General features: G+C 35.8%; 1 protein-coding gene across 1 annotated transcript in view; it reads right to left on the bottom strand.

Moving 5' to 3' along the window:
- SESTD1 (SEC14 and spectrin domain containing 1) overlaps positions 1-15820 on the bottom strand; it is a 76483-nt gene that overhangs the window by 35494 nt on the left and 25169 nt on the right. The window contains exons 2-5 of the mRNA XM_081143419.1: positions 14159-14238; positions 11360-11468; positions 6774-6864; positions 2131-2244 (exon numbers count right to left, since the gene is read on the bottom strand). Of these exons, the coding sequence (XP_080999545.1) occupies positions 2131-2244; positions 6774-6864; positions 11360-11468; positions 14159-14213 (369 nt within the window). The 5' untranslated portion in view covers positions 14214-14238. The remainder of the gene's footprint in view (positions 1-2130; positions 2245-6773; positions 6865-11359; positions 11469-14158; positions 14239-15820) is intronic.

Genomic DNA, 15820 nt, shown 5'->3' with positions numbered 1-15820 from the left:
AAATTATTAATGATATCTCTTTAAGCTCTAAGAGGACATCACTCTAATGAGCTGTCATCCCATACATTTAATTTGGGCCATTCTCTCAAATACCTGTCTTGCCCAATGAAGAGCACATGTCACTTTCCACCCATTCTGGTTAATCACACTAAACACACACACACACCTCTTTCTATATTTTGCACTTCCTAAATACATAAAATCATTGGTAACATATTTCAAGTTTAATAAGCCAAAGAGAAAATCTGCAGTTACTCAGTTATATGTGACAAAAGTTTATCTGCATCTGAATATTTCTTTTAAAGCTCTTTTTCCTAAAATTAACTTAAATGCAAATAGTACAGATTCACTTTCTTTTATGATGTAAAATATATTTAAGAGTATACTACAAAAAGGAAGGAAAAAAGGACACTTTGCCAAATCCTTTCAAAGGAAATAAACACCAGGAAAATGTTTTATTAGTAAAGTCCTACATAAAACATTACTTTTTCCTTTATTTTATATGTTAGAGAGATTAAGACAAATTAAATGACTAAATGATAACATTTTATTAAATAGCACATACCATTGTTCAACAAGTTTGAAAAGAAAGATATTTAACATATTGTCTTTAATCAAAACATCTGTGAAGGTTTTCTTTAATTTGGAATTGAACTTATAAAAAAGTCTTGAAACTTGTCTTTCCCTTACTCACATTCTTTCATCTGTAACTAGAGCATGTATCCTTTCCTAATAAAATATTCTTAAAGAACATAACACTGAACCTGTCACTCTCCAAGCTCAGATATTTCACTTTTTACTTTACTTATGCTAAGAATGTGTGTGCAAGATTTGGAATTAAAATGTGTCTTTGTATGTCTTTGCATGCATGCTTAGTATATAATCGTGTGCATGTGTTTATACACATACTATCTCAATGTGTAGGTTTGCTTGCATTTTTTTGTTGGAGGTTATTTTTCTAAGGGAAAATAACTTTCTGCAAATCTCGAAAGAACAGACTGACAGAGCAACATGAGGTAGTCTTTGGTCCTGGATCTAATATTAGTATAGCCTCAGAAAAAGAACAGGATCACGTGCAGAAATAAAAAGAGATAAGAGAAGAAACCAATTAGAATGGTGGCTGGTTATCATTACCAGTAAATAACACTTTTACTCTCATGAATGACAATAAAGAATGAGACGGGAGAGGTCCTTTTGATTATTAGTTTCCCAATCTGAGGAAAAAACTACTGCCAGGACTACTTCAGTTTTATCTTACCATTAGATAAACAACATATACTATCATCGAACCAGCAAAATCTATCAAAACCACAAAGTAAAATCTTGCTGAAGGACATAAAACACCTGAATATCTGAGTTGCTAAAAAGGAAACTGAAAAAGTAGGCAAACATTTTGGAAACAGCAAGGATACCTGAAGAAATATTTATGTGAGCAATGAGAGATGAATATTCAATGGATGATGAAAAACATTAGAGAAATTAATGGGAAGAACTTCATCTAAAATAAAAAAATTAGGAAGAATGACGGACAAGACAATGTGAAATCATGTGGGAACAGAGTGTCATTAAAATAACTACTGGGTGTTTATTTGATGAACACGTGGACAGCTGGTAATAAGTCTTTGTTATGGATAATTCTATAAGGTAAAACATTCTGATGCTTACAGGAACACTAGTACTCTCAACAGCCCAAATGATCCAAAGGAAAATACAAGGAGAGAGAAATGTGAATAGGAAAGGATGGACATGTATCAAAACCAAACCAGATACTATAAAATATGCTGACTTCAATTACAAAATGTCTACAATTTCCTAAAGTATTACTTAAATGTCCTTGTGGTAATGCACAAAAATTTTTGACTAAAAAGTTTCTACTTATTCAAAGGAGTTAACAAAGAGTGAAATAAATGAAAACAAGAAAGCATTTTGTGGTCTTTGACAAAGAACCATAATTCATTCAACAAGTACCTGAATGCTGACTATATACTTACTAATCATTGCTTAGGCACCGATGAAGCATTACTTAGGCATGCATAGTACCCAAAGCTGAACAAACAAAACAATACCAGCAAAATGCTGTTTTTAAAGATATAACACACTTCTTTTTTTTCTTTAACAGACTATACTTACCTCAAAGCCAAGTCTATCCTTTTCTTTCCAAAAACAAAAATGTGTTACTTTCTTATCCCAGAATTCATCCGGCTTTACCACACAAACAAGGGACACCTCAGCTGGAACAACATTCTATAAAATACCAAAAAAAAAATTAAAAATTATATACATGTAAAATAAAGAGTTTATTAAAGTTATAAATTACTAGATATTCATGATTAGGCTGAGTAGTTAAGAGACCTTTGGAAAAGAGTTAAAATAATAAAGTAGAAGAAAAACTCCAAACTTCAAAACATACATGGTAATAAAAAAATACTTGAAAAACAAGCTGATTCAGAAAAGATTACAAGTAAAGAATGATATACACAGTACATGTGAACTGTTTTTGTTTTACTGAATCTCTCAAATAGGAACATATATAGATTAAACTGCAAGACAACTTTTAGCTAAAAAAAATTATTAAATTTAGTTTTTCTATGATATGAAAAAATTTTTTCCAGCCCACTTATCTTGGAGAAATTCTTCAAACAAGGTAAAATCAATTTTCTCACAAAACAAGTTTCTTATTGGCCATTATACAAAAAAGCCAAGATTCGGCATGATTATTAACTTGAAGAAGACAAAGCTAAACTTTGACAAATACAGTTACTAGATATGGTTATTCATATTACCTAAAAATGGAAATAAACATTTATCAAGTTAATCAATATTTCATGTTTATTTTATCAGCAAGGCCCTTAGAGTCAACCTTTAAAATATATCTTAAATCTGCCCATTTCTACTACCTATGCTGCTAATGTCCCAAACTCGTCAGCCTCTTGAAATATCTTAATAGGCCTCCCTGATTCGTATTTTCTCATGCTCGGGATAAAATTCAAACCCCTTACCAAGGTCCAGAAGGCCCTCCAAGCTCGGGGCCCCAGTGACGTCTCAGACTCATCTCGCACCTCTCTCCTCTACCACAGCTATGCTGACCCTGCTGTTCCCGGAATGCAACAAGTCTGTTCCCGTCTCAGGGCTTTTCCTTCGATGTTTCTTCTGTCTGGAATGTTCTTTGCCCTACATAGGAATGCTCCCTCAGTTCACTTAGGATTCTACTCATATTTTCCCTCTTCAGAGATCTTCCATGACCACCCTATCTAAAGTAGCACCATCTGATTCAGTCTCCTTTTACCACTGTATTTTTCTCCCTAGTATTTATTACCATCTGATGTTTCGTTATTTAGTAATTTTCCTACCTAACTGCTTATTATGTAACTCCTCAAGTAGCGCATGCGCTTCCCAAGGGCATGCACCCTATATATCACGTCACTCCTGTGTGCCTGGCATACAGAAGACACTCCACACGTCTTTGCTGAATAAATGACTTCGCATTAGCAAGCAGACTTCACCCCTCTAGTCTGACAGAAGAGTAAACTGAGCTTCAGAGAACTGAAGAAACTTGTCTAAAATACGAGTTGTTCAGTGATGGTACTGTAACAGAAGCCAGGCCTGACTGACTCAAGTCCCACACCATTTCAAATGTCCTAGACCAGGGGTCAGAAAATTCTTTCTGAAGGGCCAGATAATAAATATTTTAGGGTTTGCATGCAATACAGTCTCTGTTGCAACTATTTCAATTCTTCCTTAGAGTAGAAAAGAAGCCATAAAGCAATCTGTAAACAAATGGGCGTGGCTGAGTTCCAATAAAACTTTATTTACAAACTCCAGGGACCAACCACTATTCTTAGACCATAAATGGCATAACTGAATAACAATACCTAATTATATAATTATAATTATAATAATACTGTTAATTAAGGAAAAATAGAAGACCTTTCTAGGTAACATGTCACTGGGCACATCACAAATCTAGTGTTCCCTTCAGTGACTAGGCTGTGGCTAAGGTAAGTAAAAGAAATTTAAAATAAAATCAAAACTTTTATCAGAGGGACAAGGAAGTTTAGGGTAAAGTTCATTCATATGGTGACTTGTGAAAGATTATTTCAAAATCATTAAATATTAAAGCTGTGAAAAACAAGAGAAACCAAGCCACCCATTGAGAGAATATTAGTTATAGGCAGAGCCAGCACTAAGTTCTGGGCTTCCAAATAACTGGTACCAGTACCGAATGAAATAAAAGCAATGAATGACTTTGTACGTAGAAACTGTTTATTTAGGAGTACACAATAGGCCATTGCAATTTCTGAAAATGTTAACTACTAATAAACCCAAAAGCTGTTAAAATACCTATCAGAAAAGAAAGTGCAAGAGGGGATTAAATCATGCATTGACTGTTCTTCAAAACTGCGACTGATCAAAGTCCAGTTCAAACAGCAAGTCCCAGCTTATCTGTGACACAGTTGAATGACAGTATGAAAGGAAGAACACAGGTCATAAATAATGGATTTCTCACCTAACAGTTATTTTAACAACTCTGACAAAGAAGAATTAATCTTCAGGGTTTGAAATATATAAGTGCTGGGAACATATTTGACAGAAAAAGTAATTACAGGACACTAATCTTTGTTCTGTTAAAAACTGATCCTCAGGAGGTTATGTCCTTTTCAACCCAAAGGAGTGATTCCTTTTTGCCAAATTTTTATTTATTGATTTTAGTGAGAGAGAAAGGGAGAGAATGACAGAAACATTCTCTTGGCCTACAGGGATGCCACTCTATCCAACAGAGCTACCTGGCCAGGGCCAAAGGGCTGATTTTTTTTCTTCTTTTTAATATACCTTTATTGATTTCAGAGAGAGGAAAGGAGAGGGAGAGAGAGAGATAGAAACATCAATGATGAGAGAGTCATTGATCGGCTGCCTAGGTCACAACCTGGGCATGTGCCCTGACAGGGAATCGAACCCCAATCGCCTGGATCCTAAGTTGACGCTCAACCGCTGAGCCACGCCCAGCCGGGCAGGACTGATTCTAAAGATGAAGGTTTAGGTCAAACAGTTAAGAACAAGGTAGTGGGTAGATAACTTCGGAACCATCTCAGCTATATCACCTAGTAAATATAAACTTTATAAAGGATAAAGCTAAGACCATGCTTGGGCCATACTAAGTTCCAATCGTGGCTCTTTCCCATTTTCACTACAAGAACCTCACTAAGTTATTTAAAATCCTTGAGGCTCAGTTCACTTTTAGGGATACTAGAACCTGCTTCCCAAGGTTGTAAGAATACAATTAAATAATTTATATAACAAGCTTAGCACAGTACCCGAACTCTATTAAGCACTAAAACTAAAAAATAAATCACCAGTTCCCATGCCTTGATTCCCTTTTCCTAATTATCCCAAATAAGTTATCCCAAATAAAAGATATAACATTCAGAGTCATTCTCCTTAGTTAATTAAAATTTTTAATTATATTCCTTTCCACAAAATCCTGAAGCAGCTACCAATTATTCCCTAATTCATTTAAAATTATTGCCTGGGCAAGTGTGGCTCAGCGGTTCAGCATTGACCTAGGATCCAGGAGATCACGGTTCGATTCCCGGTCAGGGCACATGCCCAGGTTGCGGGCTCAATCCCCAGTCGAGGGCCTGCAGGAGGCAGCTAATCAATGGCTCTCTCATCATTGATGTTTCTATCTCTCTCTCTCTCCCTTCCTCTCTCTGAAATCAATAAAGATATATTTAAAATAAAATTACTGATCTTCCTTTCAATATCACTGATATTTACCTAACTGAATGTTCACTATCCCATTTAACTGCCAACTTTTATTTCCCCCAAACTGGCCTGCCATCAACTCTCTTCAGTGTATTTGCTTCATTTCTGAGCTATCACTTAAGTCAGTGTCCCTGCCAGGAATGCTCTTTTCACTTTCTTTCATTTGAACTATACAACCTCTTTCATTTCACTCTCTTAATTTTTACCTTCTCTAAAAGCCCTTCTAAGGAAACCCAGGTATGAGAGCAATCAGCCCCTTTCAATTACTCAAAGTTTTATTTTTCCATTTCTGATCACAATATCCTTAACACCCTTATATCAACAAAAGTTTACTAAGTTCCTACTATATGCAAGGGAACACGAAAATATTCTGTGAGGAATACAAGACAATATAAAACACATGACTAGAATCAGATCAGGGATTGTGTAATTTGTAGCTGCTTATCAAATGCTAATTTGTGAGCTGCTAGAGTCCCTGGGGACACAGCTGTTAAGTAAATTTCTTCTGGATTAGAAATAAATAAGACCATCTTGAGTCCTGGTGCAATGTGTAGAAAAGAGGGGATCAGAAGGGAGACACTTATTAAAACCACCTAGGAAGCTTTTTCATACTAGACTTACCCAGTCCTACTCCCTACCTGTGGTATTAGAATGGGGAGGAGTAGGGATGATGCAGGTATTACAGCCTGCAAAAGCTCCCAGGTGAGGCTGATAATGTCTGCCCTCACACTTTTAGCCTCACTGGCCTACTTACTTCAATTACTGAAACATGACATTATTTTTGATCATTCACAAACCTTTAAAATAGGCCTAAAATTTATTTTACTATTCAAAGTCCAACCTACAAGAACTGAATTTCCTATACCACCCAATAGTGAGCTGTGCATTTCAGAGCTCAGTCACTGCTGAGGAGGCTGGGCGCAGTCCTATAAATGAAATGCATTTGCCATTAGCACCTTATCAGTTGCTGTAAAATAAAACCATTTCCTGATAATCAAAAATAAAATTACCTGTAGCATTAAGACTACTGTTTTCACCACATTCCACTGTGATTTTCTGCCATCCACAATCACGGTAAATCCTCTAGCCTTACACTTTTCACTGAAATGAAACAAAACTACAAAATATTAAAATAAGCTTCATATTTTATTCTTCATAATTCTAAATAAAGTTCACATCTTAAACGTATATGGAGCAGCATTGATCTCACTTGGTTTGGTTTACACTGTCAATACAGAGTATCCTTTAAGTTTTCTCAAGCAATTTATTTTTTCTCATTTCAGGAAATATTGAGAATTTACAATCTAATTTGGCAAGGAAATTACCTTTAAAGCATGGAAAGTGACTTTCTTAAAAAGAAAAGAAGTCAAAGCAACATTCAAATAGTCTCATTGGTCTTCCAATTTCTTCATTTATAAAATGGGATCACAGTGAAGTAGGTATCTAATGACTGCCAAGAGCACATGTACTTCTCATCTCTTCTTTTTCAGGAGTATAAGGTTTGTAAAGTGATCATGTAAAACAAGTAGAATATGAAGTAAGCTATTACTAAGCCACTGGAAATGGGCTTCTTTGTGGTCTTTTGGAGAAATGTAATGAGATGAGGTGGCATTTGGTGTACACAATTCAAAGCTTGAATACACCATCTCTAACCCACCTCTGCTCTCACTTTTATACTCTCAGTCACTTGACCAGCAAAATGTTATCTTGTGTGTTGGAAAATATGTTATTGCTACATATTATGTTGAATTACTCAGGTATTTACTAACGCTTCCCAGAAGTCTACCCTAGTAAAATACAAACTATATGAAAAAACTCCATCCTAAAAACAAAACCACAGAGCTTTATTAGTATTATTGTTTTACTTATACAATCAACTTAATGCAGGGATCTCAAGTGCTCTCCCTCGAATACAGTGTAAGAAACTACTGCTTTGCTTACCAGAGCAAGGATTTGGTAGTGAAACCTTTCCCCACTCAAAGTTCTCTCAATTGTGTATATTAGAAGAAAGGTAAACAGCACACCCTTTCCTGGGACTTAAATCCAACAGTCTAGGGAATTTTACTAATCCTCCCCTAAATCCCTCGAAGAATTCACATTATCCTCAAGTGGGTTCTTGAAGAAGTGATGTCCAATTCTAATGAGAAACAGTAAGAACATAAGAACGAGGATGATATTGCTAGAGATTTAGAACAGGTGTCCCTGGAGGCAGGAACAGAACCTGAGTTTCCAAAAAGAAAAGAGAGTATTCAACAGGTGAGACAAATTGAGGCATATAATCATATAAAAAACTTGCACACAAGTGTTCATAGCAACATGATTCAAAATAGCCAAAAGTAGAAACCACCCAAACGTCCATCAAGTGATCAATGAAAAAACAAAATGCGGTAACCCATACAATGAAATAGTGACCATAAAAAGGAATAAAGTACTGATACATGCTATGGATATACCTTGGATAAACCTTGAAAATATTATGCTAAGTGAAAGAAGCCAGACACAAAGGTCCACATATTATATGGCTCCATTTATATAAAATACCCAGAATGGGCAAACCCATAGAGGCAGAAACAGATTAATGGCTGCCAAAGGCTGGAAAGAGGTGGGGGGAAAGGGGGGAAAGGGGAGAAAGAGGAGTGACTGCTAATGGGTACAGGGTTTCTTTTTGGGCTGGTGAAAATGTTCTGTAATTACCGAGTGTGATGGTCACACAACCTTGTGAATATACTGAAAACAGCTGAATTGTACACTTTTAAAGGGTATATGAATTTTATGGTGTCTGAATTGTATGTCAATAATTATATATCTCAAATGCAGAAGTGTTCTATTTTTGGATTTTGCATTACAAAATATAGGACCCACTAAGTACTGTTGGAGGGTAGGTTGAGGCAATATAATGAATACTTCTGGATTAGCAACAACACATAAAGACTGGCTGGGGGAAGCAAATCTGACATCTAATTTTTGGTTGCGGGACCAGGGAAGGAGAAAATTCCTGGGGCTTCCCACCAAGACATCTAGGAAGACCTCTAGGACTCCGGGAGGACTAAAGCCCACGGAAGACGAGCTAGACAGACAGGGTGGCTGGCTGCTGAGCGGCCTTCAGAAGTGGCAGCAAGTCCGGGACTTCCAATGCACTGTGGGCATTTGCAGGAGGGAGAGCTAAGACACAGAGCTACCTGGCGGAGGGGCTTTCCTGGTTGGGACTAGAGACAAGAGAAGTGTGCCACTCCCATAATTTGGTACTTTCTAGTCACTGGCATCTGCATGTCTCAAATACAGGTTACACAAGCATTTTGTTAAAGAAGTTTTACACAACGCATTTATATTTCAAAGCACACTCTAAATTAATCTGTATATTAAGACAAAGAAAGTAATGAAGCTTGCAAATACCATCTGCAGTGATCTTAGGGGCATGAAATACTCCAAATTTATCTTTTAGGGTGCTTAAAAACACCCTTAATCATAATTTTCTCACATTTTACTAAAACAGATAATGAAAATATACACAATCCAAAGACACTATCTGAAAACTGCAAGGCCAAGTGATCTTTCCACTACTTGAAAGGGATAGTTTTCTTTTACTTCATTCCTACAAGTGATTGAGTTTAAAATGTTTTTAACAACATACTTAATTTAGAAGCATATTATGTCCTTTATAAAGGGCATGTTGGAGGAGCTGAGTGCTATACTAATAAATTCCTATACTACCATTAACATGTTTATAACTATACTTTAAGAACAACAACCAAGAAGAAAAATCTATAAAACCCTGTTTCCTTGTTCCTACTCTATTAAGAGCCTTTCAAGGGTGAGATGACTCAGTGAAACAGGTAGTAAGAGAGAGGAGGCTCCTTAACAAGCTCATTCACTGTGACTACTTGCCAGTGGATTTCCTGGGTTCAGTATTCTGTAGCTCTTCACTAATTTCTCTGATTATAACGAAGGGCTCCTTCTGTTCCACTCACAGAGCTCTGCTTATACTTAAAGGCACTAATTCCACTTATGCTTTTATTATAATTATTGTTTACAATTTATCTTCATTAGATAACATGCTCCCAAAAAGCAGGAATATTATCTTACTGATATCTTGGCAGCTTCCAGCACAGTGCTTTAAATACAGAGAGCCTTTAAAAAATGTCACATGATTCAATCAAATCACTCCTCAGTCGGAATCCAACAATGGCTTTCCTTCTCATTCAGAACTGAAGCCCTTACCGTGGCCTACAAGGTCCTCTATGATCTCACTCCAGCCTCTCTCTCTAATTATTCTCCCAGAACAATGTCCTTCTCTCAAAGTGCTCCAGCCACACCAGGCACCTTACTGATCCCACAACAAACATGTTCCTGCTCCTGCCTCAGGGCCTTTGCACTTACTGTTCACTCAGTCTTAAATGCTCTTTCTTAATGCTTTCTTCAGAAATCTATAGGACCTTCCCTCACTTCAATCACATCCGGTAAAATACTATCATTTTGTAAAATACTGACTCACATACCCTTCCCAACCCATCCCTCTCTTAACTCTTGTTTTCATAGCACTCATGAACATCCAATATACTGTGTATTTATTTGTAATATTAGTTTGACCATTAAGGAATAAGGCCCATAAGGGCAGGGACTGGGTCTGCTTTGTTCACCTATTTCCTCAGCACCTAGAACAATGAGGAACTCATTGAAAGATCTCACATATTAACTGAGTGACTGAAGACTTATAACTTTAATCTGTGTAATTTTTGGCAAGTCATTAAATCTCTGTGCTCTGATGTTTCTTCTGTAACATAAACGAGTTTTTCTACAACTAAGAGGAACCAATTTAAAATCCAAATTTGAATTTTTTAAAAATTTGAAACTTGAGAAAAATACAAAGGTAACTTCTGTACATGTTGGATTTCTACAGAACCAAGAATAATCTGGAGGCATTTTTCAAAATTCTGATGTCTGGGAGTCCACCTCCAGAGATTCTGATCCAGTTGTTTTGGGGAGGCCTACTCATCAGACTACAGCCTCCAAATGTCACCCATGGGAGAAAAAGTTGGAGAGAATACTTTTTTGTTTTTGTTGTTGTTGAAGTGAGGGATAGACTCAAGCAAATAGAAAAGTATAAGTTTTGTCTTCACCCAAGAAACATAAAAATTAAAAAGCCAAGGACCTTTGGATTAAAATATAAACATTCTTTGCATTTTTTAAAACAAACATGTTTTAAACTCCTAACAGCCTTCACTCAATATATTAAAACCTACATATGTATTTATATCTACATAGTGAAATAGCTAACTAAATAAAGATACTTTCTATTCAACACATTTCTCTGAGTTTTCTCAAGTTGCATGATTTATAAATACTCAATCTTCATGTTCCTTAAAAGTTGACAGTACATACATTTTGGAAATCTGTATACTATTCAGTGCATCAAGAGCATAAAAAGAGTATTTTATCTGCTGTGGTATCACGAATTACTGATTCCAGTGTTTTGAATTATAATTTCACTGCTAATAAAAGCAGGTAAGATAGCAAAGTATACTTTCACAATAGCAGGAATCATCAGTAAGTGAATGAAGACATACTGAGATTTAAGAAAAGACACCTTTAGAGTCACCTTGGAATGCTGAGCAGGTAGTCTAAGGTGACACTCAGCTCATCCATATTTGTCTGTTCCAAGCATAATGGAATTGTCAGAATGAGGCCACTTCGCCTGTCCTTTCCTCCTATTAAAGAAAAAAATGTAAATTTAACATGTAATAGATATTAAAGCACTGAAAGAATAATATATATTTAGATCCAATGTTACTAAAACAATTACAAGTTTAAGACATCAGTAAAAAACTACCTAATGGCTATTTATTTCATATACTGTAAATGTTTATAGTATAGCAAAATTATATACAATTTAGAAAAAAATAGGAAAAAATTCACCCATGAAACCTTAACTTAAACATAGCAATCATCATTTTGTTCAATTTTCTTCTATGCAGTCTGCTTCTTAATGTAACCAATTCATCAAACACCTATTGTGTGCCTAGCACAATAAGTATTTACAAGTAAAATTAATTTCCAATCAACCCAAGAAAAGCTTTAAGACATAAGAAATAACAGTATGAAATATAAAGAGGCATTAAGAAAATGGAGAAAATGATAAGAGCTGTGATAAATATGGAATGTTTCCTGGAAAAGTTAAGATTTAAGGAAATGATTAGAATTTATAAACCAAGCTGAAAGAGCATTCTGTGTCAAGGACTGATATGAGTTATCTCCCAAAGGTCAGCTAAGCATTCTTAGTTCATGAGGCAATAAAGAGAAAGCCCTGCCCAGCTGAGAAAAGTATAGAGGACCTGGGTATAAAAGCCTGAAAGCCAGGTAGTAGATCTTACATTTCATGTATGTTCAACTCCTTTTCAATTTTCCATAAGCATTAAACTGTTAACTAACACTTTTATATACACATAGCTTCTTTGAAAGTTCCCCACATGATTGACTTTTCCCACTGAAGCCTGTCTTCTGATGCAACTGACACGTGGCAATTTTAGAAGCCTAAAAACCAGCAGATACTAAAGGAAACAATCCTATATGATCTAAAAGGGGTGAAGTGGGGGGGGGGGGACCGACCCCTATGAGTGACATAAATGCAATTCATGACATACCAACCATATATGATCTCCTTTTATTAGGTTAACCATATAAATTACTGCTATTCAACCACTTTACTTAACCTCAATAAATGACAATTTCAAATGGTTCAACTTAATAATCAACAGTGACTTTCAATTGTATGTTTTTTTGTCTAGAACATGTGTGTTTTTTTAATAGATCACAGCCATAGTTTTCGAACTCTATTCCCCGAATGATTTTGTTTGTTTGAAAAGTTGTTCTCTATTTTTTTAAAAGTTTGAAAATTAAGTATTCATTTAATGGTTAAAATAATTAATGGTCAATAGAGAAAGTCAAGAGGGGTGAGCTAAGAGATGTTTCATTGGCTCCTCAAAAAAATGCTAAGCTTTATCCTTGCATTAAACCAAATCTAAAAATTGGTTATCATATCTGGACAGTAGCATTCTGACCCACTGTGGAACTGTCCTCAGAGGCCAGGTATAACATTCAGAACTACATTTAACCTCATGCCCTCAGCTTTCACTAACAAACAATAAAATAATCACCGGTATAAACACAAAAGAGGGCAGAAGCCAACAGGAAAAAGACTTTCAAGATAGGTAAGGTCAACAGTCAAATGCTGCACAGAGACAAGTGTCATAAGGAAGCAAAAGGTCAGTGATAAAGATCACAAAAGAATAATATCCACTCTCCGCAACAATGTGGGCCAACAGGCGTTTTGAAACAATATTGTTAGAGGGCGATCTGACAAAACCTAACGCAAATTAAATGTAAATCCTCTTTAACACGTCCACTTATATATACTACTGAATTTGTACAAAATGCATAAACTATGAATAAAAATGTTTTCTACATCACCATTCATATCAGAAAATAATGGAAAAAATGTGTCAGCTGGTAAGGGAAGAAGTTTCTTCATGAAAAGGAAATACATGTTAAATAAGGAAACAATAATACTAGTGGACAATATCATATTTGCCCTTTATACTACACTAGAAAAACATGCCAACTTACAGAGAGATACAATATGCTTTGAAAAAAAGACATTAGTAGCCTAAATATCAAGGAAATTCTGATAGGATCTAAGAAAAGTAAGAAAGAAAAATCCAGATAATATAACCCAAATAACCCTAAACAGGTTGGCCACAGTACCTGTTCTAAAGCACACGCTAATTTACTCAGTGATCCAGAATTCCAGAAAATCAGGACACTCAATGCATCCGCCACTGTTCTCACAGACAAAATATCTTACAACTTCAATCTGACTTTTAGATGATATAGACCTTGCGCTAATAATTGAAGGTAAAAGCAAGCTTGTATAACCAAGTTCGAATAGCAAAAAGTGAAAACCGTGTAATTAATATTTCTTAACTCGTCCAGCACACTGAATCCTTCACACAGGAAGACGGCAGGCAAAACCTAGGAGGCAGGGTATTGTAAAAACTAATTACTCTGTATTTCAGAAACAGTTATTAAGATGCTGCTGAGTCAATTATTCTTGGACTGTACTGATTATTTCATTTTCATATAAGAAGTGAGACATCATGACATCTACCTTGCAGAGGTCATTTTAACTAAATTACAGAACAGACTAAAAATTGGCCTGCCAAGACACAACAATGACAGAGCTGGCTCGCCCAGCTGTCCATTCTGATTAAAAGATGTCTCAGAAATACCTCTGAAACACAGCTTCACAGAAAAATGCAGTGCATTTCTGTCAAACTTATCAAAGAAAAAAAAGTTTAAACAAGTTCATACATCAAATATTTCCAATTTTAAGAAAACATACCTGAAAGGAAGGCTAGTTTTTTCTTCAGAATGGGTAATATTACTGAGGCCTCCATTTTACTCCGGTAAACTTCCTCACTTCTGAAAACACAGAAAGTTAAACATCAGCAAGATGGTAATTACTCTATGAAATATATACTTAATGATGGCTTACAGCAGGACTTCCAAATCTCAACATCACATATATTTTGAGTCAGATTATTTATTCTTTTTTGTAAGAAGCTGTCCTGTGCATTATATAGCATTCCGTGGCATCCCGGGCTCTCCTCGCTGAAACACCAAGAGTACTGCCTGTTCCCAGCTGTGACAACCAAAATGTCTCTGAACGCTGCCAAATATTCTCTGGCAGGCAAAGACACAGCCAGTCGAGAATCACTGGCCCAGCTGTTTTTCAGAGCAATACTCTTGGGCTAGAACAGTGCCTGGTACATCACAGTAACTCAAGAAACTAATCTGCTGAATTTTAAAAAATGAATCAAGTAATCAAACAGGCAGTCATCTCTTTATTGATCTCATTAATTATACAACTTAATTACAAATACCTGATTCTTTCAGTTTCACCATTAAATGGCTCTCTCAGATTTCTGTTCCTCTATAATATATAACACATCTTTCCCTCATGTTTACCTCAAGGTATTTCTTAATGCACTGTTTCAATTTTTGCCCCCACTGCTATCTCCCCATCCTCCACATTTTGTATTTTTAAATTCTCCAGGAAAAAATATGATTAGCCCAGTTGATCTCTTTGTACCAAGCCATAATTCAACGTGGTTGGTTTGGTTTTCTAGTGTACACTCGGCCACAGCCAGGGGTTATGGTTAAATACAAAGTGGCACTGTCCACACAGCAAGGTGTAAGGAACAAGACAGTTCCTCTTAAACAGGGAGCGTTAGCACGGCAGGCATCTGAAGGCTTGGCCAGCCCTGCTTACTATCAAAGAAGGATTTCAAGGAGTGGGACCTTTAAAACAAAACAAGAAAATGAAACATTCAATTATATTATCCACCTGTATTTAGTTTCATGCCTGAGAGCGTATTCTCCATCATATTTTATCCCTCCTTTCCTGGTCCCACCTCACACGCACCCACCATCACCATATATAGTAACAGTTCCTTGGAGTACACGGTGAAATTGTGTTGTATTTAGTGAAAGCATACTCTCTCTCTTTTTTGAACAGCCCCTTTTTTAAATTGAGATATAAATGACATACAACATTCTATTAGGTTCAGGTGTACAATATATTGATTTAATATTTGTATGTAGTGCGAAGTGATCTCTACAGTAAATCTACTTAACATCTGCCACCATGTGTAGTTACAAAAACTTATTTTCTTATGATGAGAACATTTAAGACTTACTCTCTTAGCAACTTTCAAATATTCAATAGAGTATTATTAACTAATCACCAGAAATCATACTCTCTTGAAAATAAATTTCTAGCAGAGTAGAAAATATGACTCTTCTATATGAAAGCATATTACTTATTCAGCAAATACCTGCTATGAACCTATGCCATTTTAGGCATTGTGCTATCAGCTGGAGCTACAAACTAAAGTCACAGCCCTGCCCTAAAAAAAAAAAAAAAAAAAAGGGGGGGGAGCCTTAAAAAAAATCCCACATATTAAGGAAAAAAATGGAGTCAATATTTGTCAGATGACTAAAT

The sequence above is a fragment of the Miniopterus schreibersii genome (genome assembly GCF_964146895.1).
Source record: "Miniopterus schreibersii genome assembly, chromosome: 7".
Classification (NCBI taxonomy): domain Eukaryota; kingdom Metazoa; phylum Chordata; class Mammalia; order Chiroptera; family Miniopteridae; genus Miniopterus; species Miniopterus schreibersii.
Note: the sequence above shows the minus strand (reverse complement) of the source record. Positions and strands in the feature narration are given on the sequence as shown.